Below are 14992 nucleotides of genomic sequence, written 5' to 3' on the forward strand. Positions count from 1 at the left end.
CTTAACAAAATTACTATCATTCGTTTCAGTTTTGTTGGGAAGAATACCAATTGATTCTAAGTTCCAGAATCGTTCTAATGCTTTGTTATAATGCTCAGTTGATACGATCACTCTAAAGATACTAGCATTAAGATATAATGACGTTGGAGTCGTGTTCCCAATTGGACCAGAAAGCAAATAGCCAATTTTCAATGTTAGCAAGGGTGGTATTTTGAACTTGCATGGTCATATTTGGTGTGTCTTAATTTTGCGGTTGTCACTTTCCCTGTTTTAATTGCTGCGTATCTTTGCTTTGCTCTTGACATGTTGAATGTTTATTATCTATTTCTTGACAAAGACTTGTTTTTGATGACACCCCCTACGGCAGTTTTTTGAGTCACATTTGGATACTCGGTGATTGTTTAAACAGTTAAAACACAAATTTGATTGGTGGACAATTTTTTTACGTGTTGCGGGATCTCAAATCACATTGCACTCATGAGGATGGTGATGACCAGAGTAAAAAATCCACAATTGTGGCTTTGCATGATTGCTGGCTTTGGGGCTATTGAAATCATGTCCTTTAATTTGGGAGGTATTTGTAATAACGATGATGTAGACAGAGTAGTGTTGACAGCTCGTTTGGTATGCTCGAAAATTTTTGTCTCTTCCCCAGCCTCTAATATTTGGATTTCCTGTTAAATAGCTTTGCGCAGTTGTTCGAATATCCCATTTGGTTGTCTTATTTTCGCGAATTAAGTTGTGTTTTACTGTTGTTGGTAATTTAGCTAAAATAATAGGATTCAATAGGTCACTGTATGTATCCGGTTTGTTACCTAATGCTTTGAGGCTGTGAATATGGTTTTCCACCCTATCGTAAAATTTACGCAGATGGATCACAGAATCAGATGGGGTGTGAAGATCTAACAATGCTTGTATGTGTGCATCAACTATCTTGTGCGGTTGGCCAAATCTCTCTTCTAAAATTTTGATAGACTGCGCGTAATTCGACTCTGATAGAGGGAGGCCTTCGATTGAATTGGCAGCTTCTCTGGATAATTGAGCTTTGAGATATGTGAGTTTCTGGATATCACCCGAACTAATATTATTGTGTATCGCGGTTTTATATGTGTCCCAGAATATTTGCCATTTCAGTGGGTTTCCCAAAAATATCAGTAGCGTTAACTTCGGTAATCTATGACAAATTTCCTATTTGCGATGTACTTTGAATGGGAGATTCGTGGTTGGGGCTAGGAGATGTGTTATTTTGGACTTTACTTTGGCTCGACTTAATGTGAAATTGTATGCGGTACCTCTTTTCCATTCGCTCTTTTAAATAGTCGTCAGCTTCTGCGATTTCTGCCTCTAGGTTTTTCTCTTCATCAATTTTACGGTATACTGTTACATCTAACTTGCGTAACTGTTCGATTTTTGCATCATACGTATCCAATACAGTCTGTAGTTTTTGAGTCTTCACTTCGTCCATATCCTTCTCCATGAGCGATTACGCTTCGTTCCACAATTTAGTAGCTTGTGAGTGTTGAGCTCGTCTTGTTACCTTGGCATGTTGCAATTCGTCCATCCTGGTCTCAGCACCAATGTCTCGATCATCTTAATACCTGAATTACTGAATATTCTTCGTTTGCTCCGTTGTGTCTAGATACAACAATTGCAGAGAAGTTTAGTAAAAGTTCAAATTAGCAGGATACAAATTGGACGATCAATGCAACAAAGTGATTTTGGCTATTTTCTCATTTTATGTAACTGTATGTCTCTGAGTAAAGAAGAATTAGTTATATACAGATGTTATTAATTGGAGATGCATGCAAGTGTAATTTGAACTGTTAGTTTTAGTGTCAACCAATCAAGTGCATTATAGTGCATTGCTATATATAACATTAACTATTAGTGCAAAGTCCATGTCAATTCTCGACACACATCACATATACATTGTGTTTTAAAAGAAGGGACCTTATGGGCCACTCTCCTCTGCAGAGGCTTTGTGTTTTTCGCAGGCGGTTTTGTTTTGGCTTTTGCGTTCTTCGCAGGCGGTTTTGTTTTGGTGTTAGTCGCGGGCTAGGTCGGCCAAAGCAATGGGGCGCGGGGAGCGGACTGGTCGCAGGCTAGGGATGGGCGCGCGGGGAGCGATGGGAAGAGCGAAAATTGGGAAGCTGGTTAGGCCGGCCAAAGGAATGGGAGAATGTGGGCGCGCGGAAAGTGTTCATCGCGGGCGGTTTTGCTTTTGTTTAGGGGGTTTGTGTTTTTCCCAGGCGGGTTAGTTGCGGGCTAGGCAGGCTAGGGGAATGTGGCGCGCGGGGAGCGACGGGAAGAACGAGGCGAAGCGCGGGGGAAGACGGGAAGAGAGAAAAAAGAGAAGAAAGCCTCTGCCAAATAACTTGCGGTTCTCTGGTACATTTTGCAGTTCTTTGGTTATGGCCGAAAACGGTAGCGATATGGAAGATCTTGAACGTTCTCTTCATGATATGAGCCTGGACGGTACGTGTGAGAAATGTGGTGTATTTTTATAGACATTTGGTGTATTTTGATAGCATTTCTGGCCTGGTATATCATATATTTATAATTTTCGCATGTTTATGTATATATTGTGTGCCATATTTTGTTGGTTTATACACAAGGAAAATGGGAAAATACTTGATTCTTTAATCATTTATATATAGATGAAGGCGCGGAAGATATCGGCCTTCTTCAACAGGCCGTTCTTCCTACATCAGACACGACCGAAAGCCGTACATTTTCTTCCGGTGAGTGCGTTGTATGTTCTGAAATAGCTTGTATATTTAGATACATACCGTAACTTAAATGTCTGAGATAGTATATCATAGGTTGAATGTGCTATAATAATATATTATAGGTTGAATGTGCTATAAAAATCTGAAGTAGTTCAGTATGCTTTTACTATGCCATTTCAAAATTAATGTATATACATGTAGATGAAGAATTTGATTGTGTGGCTATGACTATGACAAGCACTCCAAAGAAGGAGCAACATTCTGGGAAGCATATCCTAACTCCAGAGTCCAAGCAACACAATGAACCTATTGCTAAGAGACATCAAAGTTCTGACAGCTGTACATCAGCAACAGGTTAGTTATGTATTTTTGTTTTCAATAAATGAGGATGTATAAAAATGTATAATCAGGATACCAGTAATCTGAAAGGTGCCTCCCCCCGTCTACATCTTTGCAAGCCTGTGTGCCAAACTGGGTCTTACATAATTTGCCTGCTGTAACAGTTCACAAGCATTGTGGGGAAATTATTATGCACCACTGTTTTAAAAGTTTTAGAGTATATCACCATCTGAAACAGATGGGGTATACTTCTTGATTTTTTTACCAATGGCTCATCATCAGGAGGCAGTCAGTATATAAGGATATAAATAGTCATTATATAAGGATATAAATAGTCATCCTTTTATTGTATTTGAAAATGACGTGTAAAAAACAATGAAAAGTTTATCTTCATTTTGATGACCAGAGAGCCTAGTATAGTTCCATATCATTTACTGGAACAAGCTTTGACCAAAAATGTTTTTGCATTGTGCATTACTCCTGATATTTAAAACTTAAAAGATGAATACTGGTACAAGTGTAAAAATAATTTGACCTTGTGTTGAAAGCATCAATATGATATAAAGTCAGATTAAAATTTTTGGGAAAAAAGTTGACAGGAACTAAAATTTCCAGCTAGAATAGGTAGTTATATGTTAGTAACCTAGTATTGTTTAACCTGTGAAACCTAATAGCCACCCTCACCCTTTGTTCCACCACTGTTGCTTCACCCGGTATTGAAAACATGGTACAGACAGTAACATAAGCTCTCCCTTTCAAAATTCTGGTTTTATGTTGTGTGTTACACCTTATATTTAGACAGGTGCAATGACAAACCCATTGCTCCATGAACGCCGAGAAATGTGTGTCTTATTGCAATATTTTTTTTCCTTTTAGATGAAGATTCTAATTTCCTGGGTCAGTCAAAGCAAAGCAGTTCATTTTATAAAAACAGAAGGGAAAGCTATGTAAAAATATTACTAGAGCATTTTGAAGAAAAGGAAGGATCAGATATAGAACAAAATGCCATTATGGAACTGCTAAATTTAAACAGTTTCCATAAAGTACAGGCTACCAATGCTGTGAAACAAGCATTCCCTAGGTCGTCAGTTTGCAGGAAAGGGTCTAGAAGTGAAAGGGTGACATATTATAAAAACATTGCTCACAGATCTTTACTTCAGTCTGGGGGAGAATCCATTCCAGCATTCATATGCACCTCAGATTTGTCGGCGTCAGATGCCACTGCATTGCCAGATATGAATGACAGTGCTGAAATACAAAATATTAAGAAATTAATTGCAGATACGTCAAGTGAACTTGACAGTATAAATAAGAAAATTGATGAACAAATATCTGGAGAAAAGATACAAAAGGATTTTGTAAAGACACTGCTTCACAAGCAACAAGCACTGCAAGCAAGGATCCAACAGTTGCATGAATGTTTAACCAGACTGTTGCAAAAAGAAGTTGGTCGTCTTGTGCAACAGGAATCACATTGCAAAACTCTTTGCGCTCGTGAAATAGAACGGCTAAATAAAGAATTGGAGACTTTTATAAAGTATTTGGATATTAATATGCAATCTGAGAGTTTGACAGAAGGAGATTTCAGTGGTATCTTCTCATCACTTGCTTCCAATGTCAGAGATAATTGCCCCCTTCTTTACAATATTCTTGATAACCTTTTGTTGCACAAATCTGGTGGAAGAGAAGTTTCAGAAATCCGAATTAAGAGTGCGGTACATTCTCTTGCAATTCTAATCAGCTTACGGAGTCAGAAAATCCAGAATGATTTCAAACTCATGTTTACTTGTCTCTGTATTTCATTTGGAGCTGGCTGCCGTTTCATTGGTATGCTTAACCATCTTGGGTTAACTGTCAGTTGGCGAAAAGCAATGGATTTTTTTGATAAAAGGAGTAAGAAACAAAAAGAAGAGGTTACTCAGCTTACACCCGCTGGTGTTCCTGTCATACTATTGATTGATAACATTAACATTTATCGAGGTAAAAGGAAGCACTTACGTCTGTTTAAATCATTGGGGCCGACAATGTGGAACTTTACAGCACAAGCAGTACTTATCCCTGACACTGATGGTATGGAAGATATACTTGAAGATCCAAAGGCATGTCTTTACCCCCAAAGCGCTACCACTGAAATGAAGGCAGATGATATCTTTTTGGAAAATGATGAAGAAAAGTATAAAATATTTACATCAGCTGTTGACAGATACTTGCTCGATATCATTGACTGCGCTGTCAAAATTCCCTATTCTCTAAAACAACTGAAGGAAATGAGTGAAGAGCAATTGAACAATAAATTAAGAGCTGGTATCTTCGAAACAAAATCTACATCAAAATATAATATTACTGTACCAAAAGAAGAACATCTATTAACCAGTGCGCACAATGTAAAAAGCAATGTACATATCCTGCCTTTATCGTTAGAAGATAATAGTACAATTCTTGGTACAATGAGTATTTTGGACAAGTTATCAGACCAGTTCAACTTGCCAAATGAGAAAGGAGATACACGATATGTACCATTTGATTCAGTTAATGGTAACTTTGATGTTCTTACCGCACGATCACATTTCGAACTATTACTTAGCCAGAGAATACATGCCACAAACGTCAAGAAGACTGTGAGTCAAATGCGAGGGAGAGAAAAGACCTTTGATGCAGTAACTGAACATGACATAGATGATGATGACCCTGAAAGTGCAATTGATGGTCTTGAAGATGATAATGATAGTTCTGTACCATATTGTACAGAGTCAACCACACTTGAAACAGAAAAACGGCGTTTTGAAGTGGAAGATAAGTCTTTTTGGGATGCATACACCACCCTATCACAAAAACATATGAATGCAACTGCAACAAACAGTGACGAGTCCTACATGATAGCAGTAAACAACGAAATTAACAGGACCACTGCCTTAGTTAAAGATCATTTAGAGCGGAGTCTATTACACGTTGCAGTTGAACGAAGCCACAATAACTTCGTAAAATTCTTAGTGGACCTGGGCCTTAATGTTAACGACAGAGAGGGGTGTGGCATGACTCCTTTAAACATTGCAGTTCTTCAAAAGAACAGTGCATTGTGCACATTTTTAGTCGAGTCTGGTGCACAGCATTCTGGCCCGTTGTTCACAAGTATCCCATCGCCACTTGTGATGGCCAAAGCCATGAACCTGGATGACATTGTACGTCTGTTTGAGGATGACAGCGCGCTTTCTGATGAGGAGAATTCCTTGATCCAAATGATGGATGGAGCATTTGCAAGAGGTTGTCAAATCCAAATCCAGGTCCAGAAATAGAGCTGAAATGCGTCAGGACTCATCCAGGTTTTATAACTCCGATAGTTGGAGATGTAGGGACTTGCAAGACAAACAATGCAGCTATGTTCCGGTCAGCATCTTATCGATGGGTAGGTCTTTGCCCAGGTGATTTACACAACAAGGGCTACTTCTGCGAGGCTCTATTCAAAGTGCACGGCTCATCTGGGTTTCACTGTATTTTAGTCGAGATAATGAAAAGAAAACAACTGACTAAAGAAGTTTTCAAGAAGAGAAAGTTCCAGGACAATAACTTGGCAAAGGTGAGAGAAGCAATCAGTGACGCATGCAGGGCTTATGGCATTGCCGCTGCTTTAGAATTTATTGGTAGCAACAAGTTTCCAAAGAGCAATCTAGGTGGAAATGAGAAAGTCGAAGAAGTCCTTTTGACCAAATTTAAAGAGTGGCTTATTTCATCTGGAGAAGCTGATGCAGCCTTCAAGCACAGAGCCACCGCGTTTCTTTTATATGGTCCTCTTCAACAGTTGTATGATGCTGCCACAGCTTTTTGCGATGGAATCGCACGCGAAGCAGTATATCAAGCCCAGGCACCCATATATGCACAACTTGGTTTTAGGAACTATTACACCGAAGTATTTCGCCATGTTATCAATTTCCTGTCCAAATGGCCTAAGGCAACTTGCGTTCTTTTACAGAGAAACTGCTGCATCAACCTTCTTGGTAAAAAGGGTCACGGTATTGAGTTGGATGCATATGTGGAGGCTGAGGTTGTACAACCTTTGAAAAACTATGTATCTGGACATACAACAGTAAATATGTGCGAGCGTCTTATGGCAAATCTGGACATGATGAAGTACTTGAGGAGATCTTACATGGATAAAGATGGCTCTGATGTACATCCAATATCAAGACATTCAGTGCAGTCATCAATGCCTGACCAATTAAAAGCTGCTTGGTTCTGCCTGAAGAAGCGTTTTTTTGAGAACAAAGGTCGTAATGATGTGGAATGCTATCCACTTGCCAATAACAGCTGTGCTTCTGGAAAGGTCTCAAAAAACCTCATATGCGTCCAGGGGAAAGGGAAACAGAAGATCAAAGAGAAATTCAAATCAAAGTTGTACGATTGTTTCCCTGATTTGAGGTATACAATTTTAAAAGATTAACCTTTCTGATATGTACATTTTAAATATAGTTCAGAAAAACACCCTACATTACCATTAAGTAAATCTGTAACATTTCCTAATGTCAAATAAGTTAACGAAACTCTTTCTTCCATTTCCCGCACGTTTTCCTTTAAATATCCTCTAAAAATCAACAGCTGTACAAATTGTGTTAAGACCGATGCAGTTTTAAAATTAATTTTACCTTTCCCATATTGTGGAACTCTGTCAAAACCAGAACTAATAATGGCCTTTGCTTTTGAGCCCATATATGTTAAAACAAGGTCAGTAACTTTAATTTTGGACCTGAGGGCAGTCAAGTTGGTCAAACAATGCATCATATTCATAGCTTCTTCAGTGTAATCCTTTGATTCATGAACAATCCCCTTCTGGCACACGTCACATAATGTACATGAATTGCCTTGATCTTCTTCAAAGTATTTGGCTATGTTTCTTGCTCGGCAGACTGCTGCATCCATACAAAAATGTGTCATTGCATTCAAGAGTGAAAGCTTGTTTTCTCTCACTTGATCTGATGCAATTTGTGATATGTTTTGAAGGTGAAACATCCTATCTCCAAACCTGAACATGAGAATGCAAGAGCAATTTCCTCCATCCCGACCTCCTCTACCTGACTGTTGGGCATAGCCTTCCAATGATGAAGGAAATGTAAGGTGTATTACAAACCTTACATTGCTCTTGTCTATCCCCATTCCAAATGCATTTGTGCAGCACATGACTTTTGCAGCACCTTCTAACCACAAGGATGCATTTCGCATTCGTTCTCCACTCTCTATGCCTGCATGATAGAATGTAGCAGAAATAGCTTGTTCTTTCAATACAAACGCCATTTCAACAGTATCAGCTTGAGTAGCACAGTAAACCAAACCACACTCATTAGCATGATTCCCTTCGATTATTTCAGCAATTTGCTGCTTTGCTTTGTTTTCTTTTTTCTCAATGACTGAATATATCAGGTTATCTCTTCGACTTGGCATTTTAACAGTTTGTGGATCTGTCATCTGAAGGGTAGCTTTAATGGTATTTAGGGTCTCGGTTGTTGCTGTGCCTGTAAGAGCTGCCAATGGGACATTGTATTGTCTTAAAACTCCCAGTTTTTGATATGCTGGCCTAAATTCTTTCCCCCAAGTGTCAATGCAATGAGCTTCATCAATTATAAAGAAGCTCAAATTCTTTTCATTATTGAGCTTTGCTAACGAACTCTGAAATTGTTCAGTCACAACTGCTTCTGGACTAACATATACAAAGTGGTATTGGCAATTTGGTTCTTTCAAGTTATGTAAAATATGTTGTCTTTCATTTTCACTAAGCAAAGTGTTAAAGTAGCATGTATTTACGCCATAACCTTGCAATCTTGTAACTTGGCCGTACATTAGCATGATGAGTGGTGAAACAACAATGGCTATACCAGGGGTCATAATACATGGCAAAACATAAGTTACAGTTTTACCACCTCCTGTTGGAATAATAATAAGTGTATCTTTTCCAGACAGTAGGTGTGAAATAGCTTCTTCCTGACCAGGCCGGAATTCTTTGTGCCCAAAAACAGTTTGAAGTACCTTCAGAGGTGAGGTATTCAGTGGGCAGATGGTAGGAGTTTCCGAATGGAAACAAGGCATACTTTGCATATTGCTTACAATTGGTGGTGGTATAAAAGCCTAAAAAAAAAATAGTTCATTTACTAAAAATTTTCTATTGCATCCGTCTATGAAATATCTTTCAATTCCTACAACCTCTTGCTAAGTAGCCTCCCTCCCTGGAATGTCAGAGTGGTTGGGTTTTTGTTAATTTTTCGCTTGAAACCTTTCAGCTAAATAAACAGCACTCAATTATATTTAGCCACCTTATTAGCCTCCTTCAACTACGGGAAGGTTAAAATTGAATTATTTTCTCACATAATATTTCACAATTCATATTGGGTAATATTCTGAACACTACAAACCAACTCATATACATAGGAGAAAAGCTTTAGGGCATCTAACTAAATTGACCAAAAACTAAGGTTAAAGAACCCTTTTGAAAGGGAATTAAATAGTTTGTTATTATTGTATTAATCAAAATGTCATTGACCTTAAAAGTGCTTATGTCGTGCCAGTGGCAAAAAATAAATTGCAATGCAATGTGGGACGCATGTGCAGTATACCTACAGTAATGTTTATTTGGATTCCAAACTGTGTGACATAAGCACATTTAAGGTCTATTGGAAATTATATTATACTTATTAAATTAACCCTTTAAGTGGCTATGCATCCTACTTTAGTATTTTACTCTGTTTAATGCCATACAACTTTACTCATCAGCAGCCAAATAATATAAATAGTAATAATACAAATGATATAAATGAATGGAACTGGATGATATATTAAACACAGTGCTATCTAGAAATGTAAACACTAATAATAATTGTTAATTATTGGTATTAAAATAAAAACATACCCTTTTTGGTGGTATAAAACATTCTGCATATATTTTTTCTCCTGCGTTCCACAATTTGAAACACTGGGCAGTCGCATCATTCAAATTTCCAGCCTATTTAACTGCAACACAACATGGGGAAGCTCCTAAACTCTTCAGAAAACCACGATGATGAAGTAGTAACCCATATAATTTCGCTGCTTCACGGCGACTTTTTGCTGCAAGTTTAATGCTTTCACAACCAGGAATTGTAGAACATGTTACAATATACTCTGTTGATACACCATCGCAATTCTACAAAATAAATACATCTCATTATATCTGGTATATTTTAATCTACATCATTTGATATCAGAAAATTTTGAAATAAGACCACTATGAGACGCTAACATTTACCTTTTTGAGTCGTAATTCTGACAGTTGATTCAACATTTTCAATGTTTCTTGGCCATGAAAATCATGGAAAAACATTTTGCAATCTCGGCGAACCTCATCGTCTACCACTGAGTTGCCATGTTTTATTTTAAAATGCTGATTCAAACCAGCGTCTTCTAAAAAGAACTTAACATCCCCTGTACTTGTAAAACACCTCGAACATACCACTTTGCCGCTAATTTTCGCCTCTTGAAATGGTCTATTTGTTAAAGATAAAATATGCTTTACCTCATTTGCATTTGCATTTTCGATTGCGTCCATCTTGAATTATTCATGCTTGAACCCAGGCACCCTCGGAAATTCGACGCCATATTGGAAACATTATTTAGCAGAGGCTTCCCAATTTTCGCTCTTCCCATCGCTCCCCGCGCGCCCATCCCTAGCCTGCGACCAGTCCGCTCCCCGCGCGCCCCATTGCTTTGGCCGGCCTAGCCCGCGACTAACACCAAAACAAAACCGCCTGCGAAGAACGCAAAAGCCAAAACAAAACCGCCTGCGAAAAACACAAAGCCTCTGCGGAGGAGAGTGCTTATGGGCTATTAGATTGAACATAGTTCTGATAAACTCTTGTGGTTGACAACATTTTGTTAGTTTGGAAATGTCTTTTTTCTTTATGCACTAAATTGTAACAAATGAATCCTTTTCAATAACTTGCAGTTTTTTTGTTCACTATGTTTTTTGGAATGTTCAAACGTTTCCATTTTCTGTGGATATATATGTAGGAATAGTTCAATCTACATAAATAAAATTATTTTATCTAGACTGTTTTTAATAAGCAATAAATGATGCCAAAACTTGTTTGTGTACCATGTTTTGAGAATGAGCTTTATTTCAAAATCTGAGCAAAATTAATTGCCCATCGTGGTTAGTGACAATGAACCACCCATTGTGGTTAGTGACAATGAACCACCCATTGTGGTGAGTGACAGTGAACCACCTGTTGTGGTAAATGACAATTATGAGCCATCCATTGTGGTTGCTGACTCAATAGTCACAATAAATGATGGGGAAGTAATTGGTGTAATTGAAGAACTGCAAGGGCTTGTTATCTATCATTCATGAGGACATTCCCTCTCATAAACTTCACATAGCAATTGCAAATACATTTGTTAAATATAAATATGTTCTTTGATAAAGCATATGGAGTGTTTTATCTGTTCGATTCTCATGCATACATTGTTTTGGAGTGTCTAATCCTAATGGTACATCAGTAAATATGTCTACCAAGGCTTTTACAATTGCACTGTTAAGTCTATATTGTTGAGCCAAGTCAGTTTCATTACACTGTTGTTTGCTTATATACTCCCTCGTATTTCCAGTTTGGAAAGTAAATGATGTACACTGGACATGTCCAGTGTACAGATACAAATTTTGGCACACACTTGGCATACAATTATACTTATGAATTATGATTGGCATACAACTAGAAATACATGCATGGAGCAACCCCTTGCTATTTCAAACCAAGTACACAATTTCCTGAGTTAACCTGACCTAAACTTATATTATGAAATGACACAAAACTCAAATCAGTCTTATTATATTTTACCGTGTATATTATATGTAGCTAATGTTTCCATCATTCAATACAAAAATAATCATAAAGCTAGTGTAAACATTGCCCGTTCAATTTTGCTGCATTATACCATGCCAGCAATTAAGTAACGGTTTAAAATCGAACTTTCAAACAATTAAAACAGTACAAAATCTTCACAGACCATGAAAAAACTTCAAATGTTATTTTATTCTGTAATTGCAGTCGACGCTGGCGGCTAAAAGTTTTATACTTTATAAATATAGTGTGTATTTTTGATACCAAAATTCAATTTACACTTTCAAAAACACTTTTTGGAGTTAAAGCAAAGGTGTAATAGCCTTTCACGAGTTTATGCGTTTGCATAAAAAGCTGAAGATTTAACAAATAAACGGCATACAAAGCTGAAAAGTATACAAATACGGCTCATTCTTATCGCGAAACAAATACGAAATAAACAAAGTAAACAGTACCATGACAGTTTGCTAACTGTCATGCTTCATATATCTTGTTTCTTCTCGTTTTACTTTCTTTGCACAAAGTTTATGAAACACTTTTACAAAAATGTTTACGAAATGACAGTTAATATAAATTGCTGACGTTCTCATTGAAATACAAACTTTCTGTCTTAGCCAATCAGAACGTTCGTTGATTACCAGACGTTACTCGCGCATGTGCATAACTTACAAAACCACCCAAGGTCGACCGTCCATGACAAAGAATTTGGACAACTTTGGATTTGCCTATGTTCTACAGGGTTCCGGGTGTAATTCCTAATCTCCGAGCGGAATTAGTACCCTCGCAGGCGCTTCGCGCCCGCTCGGGGATAATATATACCAAAATAACAGCGTACCACATGAAGTGTAAACAGTACCTCAATTCTTGTAATAACGTAATTATAGTTTCAAATCGTGTTGTATGGACACTATATACAGCATTCTAACACCTGATGAAGTTTGCAGAGAGGCTGCCAAATGGTAAGTTTGAATGGAGGTTTGCCTCACATCCCCGGTTCCCATACTGGGCGTTGAATATGAAGCAGAGGCATCAGCTGTTGTCACAAGCTAACATTTACTTGCGGCAACATCCAGCGGATGCAAACATGACTATGGAGGAGCTGAAAACAATGGTAAACTCTATGGGTGCAAATCAAATGGTAAATCGTTTGCAACGTTATGTTTCAAAAATTCAGGGTACAAATCAGTATTGGTATCAGAGACTGCAAGAACTGTTAGCCCTGATTGAACAAAAAGGTTGCCCTACCTTTTTCTTTACCTTTAGTGCAGCTGACAGCCATTGGCCAGACTTGCAAAGACTATTGCAAAGTAATGAGGGGGCATCAAGAACAAAAAGAGCACAAGCAGTGATAGACAATCCACACCTGACAGATTGGTTCTTCATGCAAAGGCTACAGAAGTTCATCAAACATTGGCTTCAAGGTGTCTTGGATGCTGAATGGTATAGGTTTGAATATCAGGCCAGAGGAAGTATACATGCTCATGGATGTGCTAAATTAAAGAATGATCCAGATATTCAATTATTGTGTAAACGTGCATGCCAAGCAGTGCTTCAGAAAGAGAAAGAAAATGAAATGTCCCCTGACGATTTTGAATTCTCTTGCCAGGAAATTGTCAGAGAGGGTGAAGATGCGGAGAGAAAGCTAATTAGGTAGGTTTGTATGTATATCTTAAGTATTATAAATGATTTACACTCACCACATAAATACGCAAATTGTGTCCACGGTATAAGCTGCATGTGCATTATTAGAAATTCTTTGTATGTGCTGTAGAAAACTTAAAAAACATTTTCCCCAGACTTTTAGTTTTAGCCTACTAATGCTACAATGTTGCAAATTTTGCAAAATACAGCTTCCACATACATTCACAAAAAAACAAAATTCCGTATATTTTCTTTAGAAACCGATATTTCCTAATGCTAAGGAATTGAGAGTGTAAACAGCATAGTATTTACAATTATGGAAAAATATATATAAATTAGGTGTTATAACCATGTTATTTTTATTTCTTTTAAAGTTACGTTGACTGGCTTGTGACCACAGTTAATGATGATCTTCCTGATGAGAACTGGACAGTACCAGATCCACACCCTTCTGCTGTGAAAGCCACATCAGTTGATAATCATGATGTTGATTATCACAGGTTAGTAAATTCAGTAGAGAGGCACACCAGATGCAGTCCAGCATATTGCCTGAAAAAGAAGAGGGTTGGCCTGCCTGCAGAGTGCAGATTTGGGTTCCCAAAACCATTACAAGAGGAGACTGCACTGATTTATGAGGTTCGAGGTAAGAAAAATAAATCTGTACACTCAGAGTTGCAAACCAAGAGAAATGATGAGAGGCTGAATTCACACAACAGGGTCATGCTTGAGAATTGGCGGGCCAATGTGGATTTACAGGTAATTGTGGATGAAAAGGCATGTGCAAGATACATGGCCAAGTATGCAGCGAAAGGGAACCACGATCAAAATCTGCTTCTGACATACTGAAGTTGTCTGTATCTTCATTACAGAATGATGACCAAGTGTCTTCTGCAATCAAGAAAGCAATGATCCAAGTTGCTGGTGATGGGGACATGGCTGCTCAGGAGACTGCCCATATGTGACTCAGTTTGCCTTTGGTAGGCTGTACGTATAGTTTTGTTACTGTTTCTTTAGAAAACAGTAGAAAAGTGATCCTTGATGCAGAAAATCCACAAGAGGAAGTACTTCAGAATTCTGTTCTTCAAGATTATGGAGAGCGGACAAAAGTGGAGAGTAGGTATAGGGGGTTATCTCAGTTGAATTTGATGCAGTATGCATCTCAGTTCACAAGAGTCAGAGGTGAGTTGACAAAACGAGTGAATCCTTATATTGTCAGGACATTTCCAAAGCTTACAGCCAATCCTGGCAGCCCTACCTTTGGAAAATACTGCAAGTATCAACTCATTAAGTTTAAACCATGGGAAGATAAGTCATCAAATGCATGGGACAATATGGAGGAAACTGATGATATGTTTATTAACACATATGCTTCATTTCTTCAGACAGATTTTGCTAGAGACAATGTATTTGGGTATTCTATTGAAACAG

At 37.9% G+C, this 14992-nt stretch overlaps 2 protein-coding genes across 2 annotated transcripts; one reads left to right on the plus strand and one right to left on the minus strand.

Moving 5' to 3' along the window:
- Positions 1–7499: 7499 nt before the first annotated feature.
- On the minus strand, positions 7500–10632 carry LOC114531386 (probable ATP-dependent DNA helicase RecS). The gene is made up of 2 exons (XM_028553005.1): positions 10537–10632; positions 7500–9179 (listed from the first exon to the last, which is right to left on the minus strand). The coding sequence occupies exons 1-2, from the start codon at positions 10630–10632 to the stop codon at positions 7500–7502; spliced, it is 1776 nt and encodes a 591-aa protein (XP_028408806.1).
- Positions 10633–13484: 2852 nt separating this feature from the next.
- On the plus strand, positions 13485–14474 carry LOC114531365. The gene is made up of 3 exons (XM_028552991.1): positions 13485–13573; positions 13939–14207; positions 14434–14474. The coding sequence occupies exons 1-3, from the start codon at positions 13497–13499 to the stop codon at positions 14436–14438; spliced, it is 351 nt and encodes a 116-aa protein (XP_028408792.1). The 5' UTR covers positions 13485–13496; the 3' UTR covers positions 14439–14474.
- Positions 14475–14992: the final 518 nt, after the last annotated feature.

This window comes from Dendronephthya gigantea, unplaced genomic scaffold, assembly GCF_004324835.1.
Source record: "Dendronephthya gigantea isolate DGI-Jeju-01 unplaced genomic scaffold, DenGig_1.0 000071F, whole genome shotgun sequence".
In the NCBI taxonomy this organism is placed as follows: Eukaryota; Metazoa; Cnidaria; class Anthozoa; order Malacalcyonacea; family Nephtheidae; genus Dendronephthya; species Dendronephthya gigantea.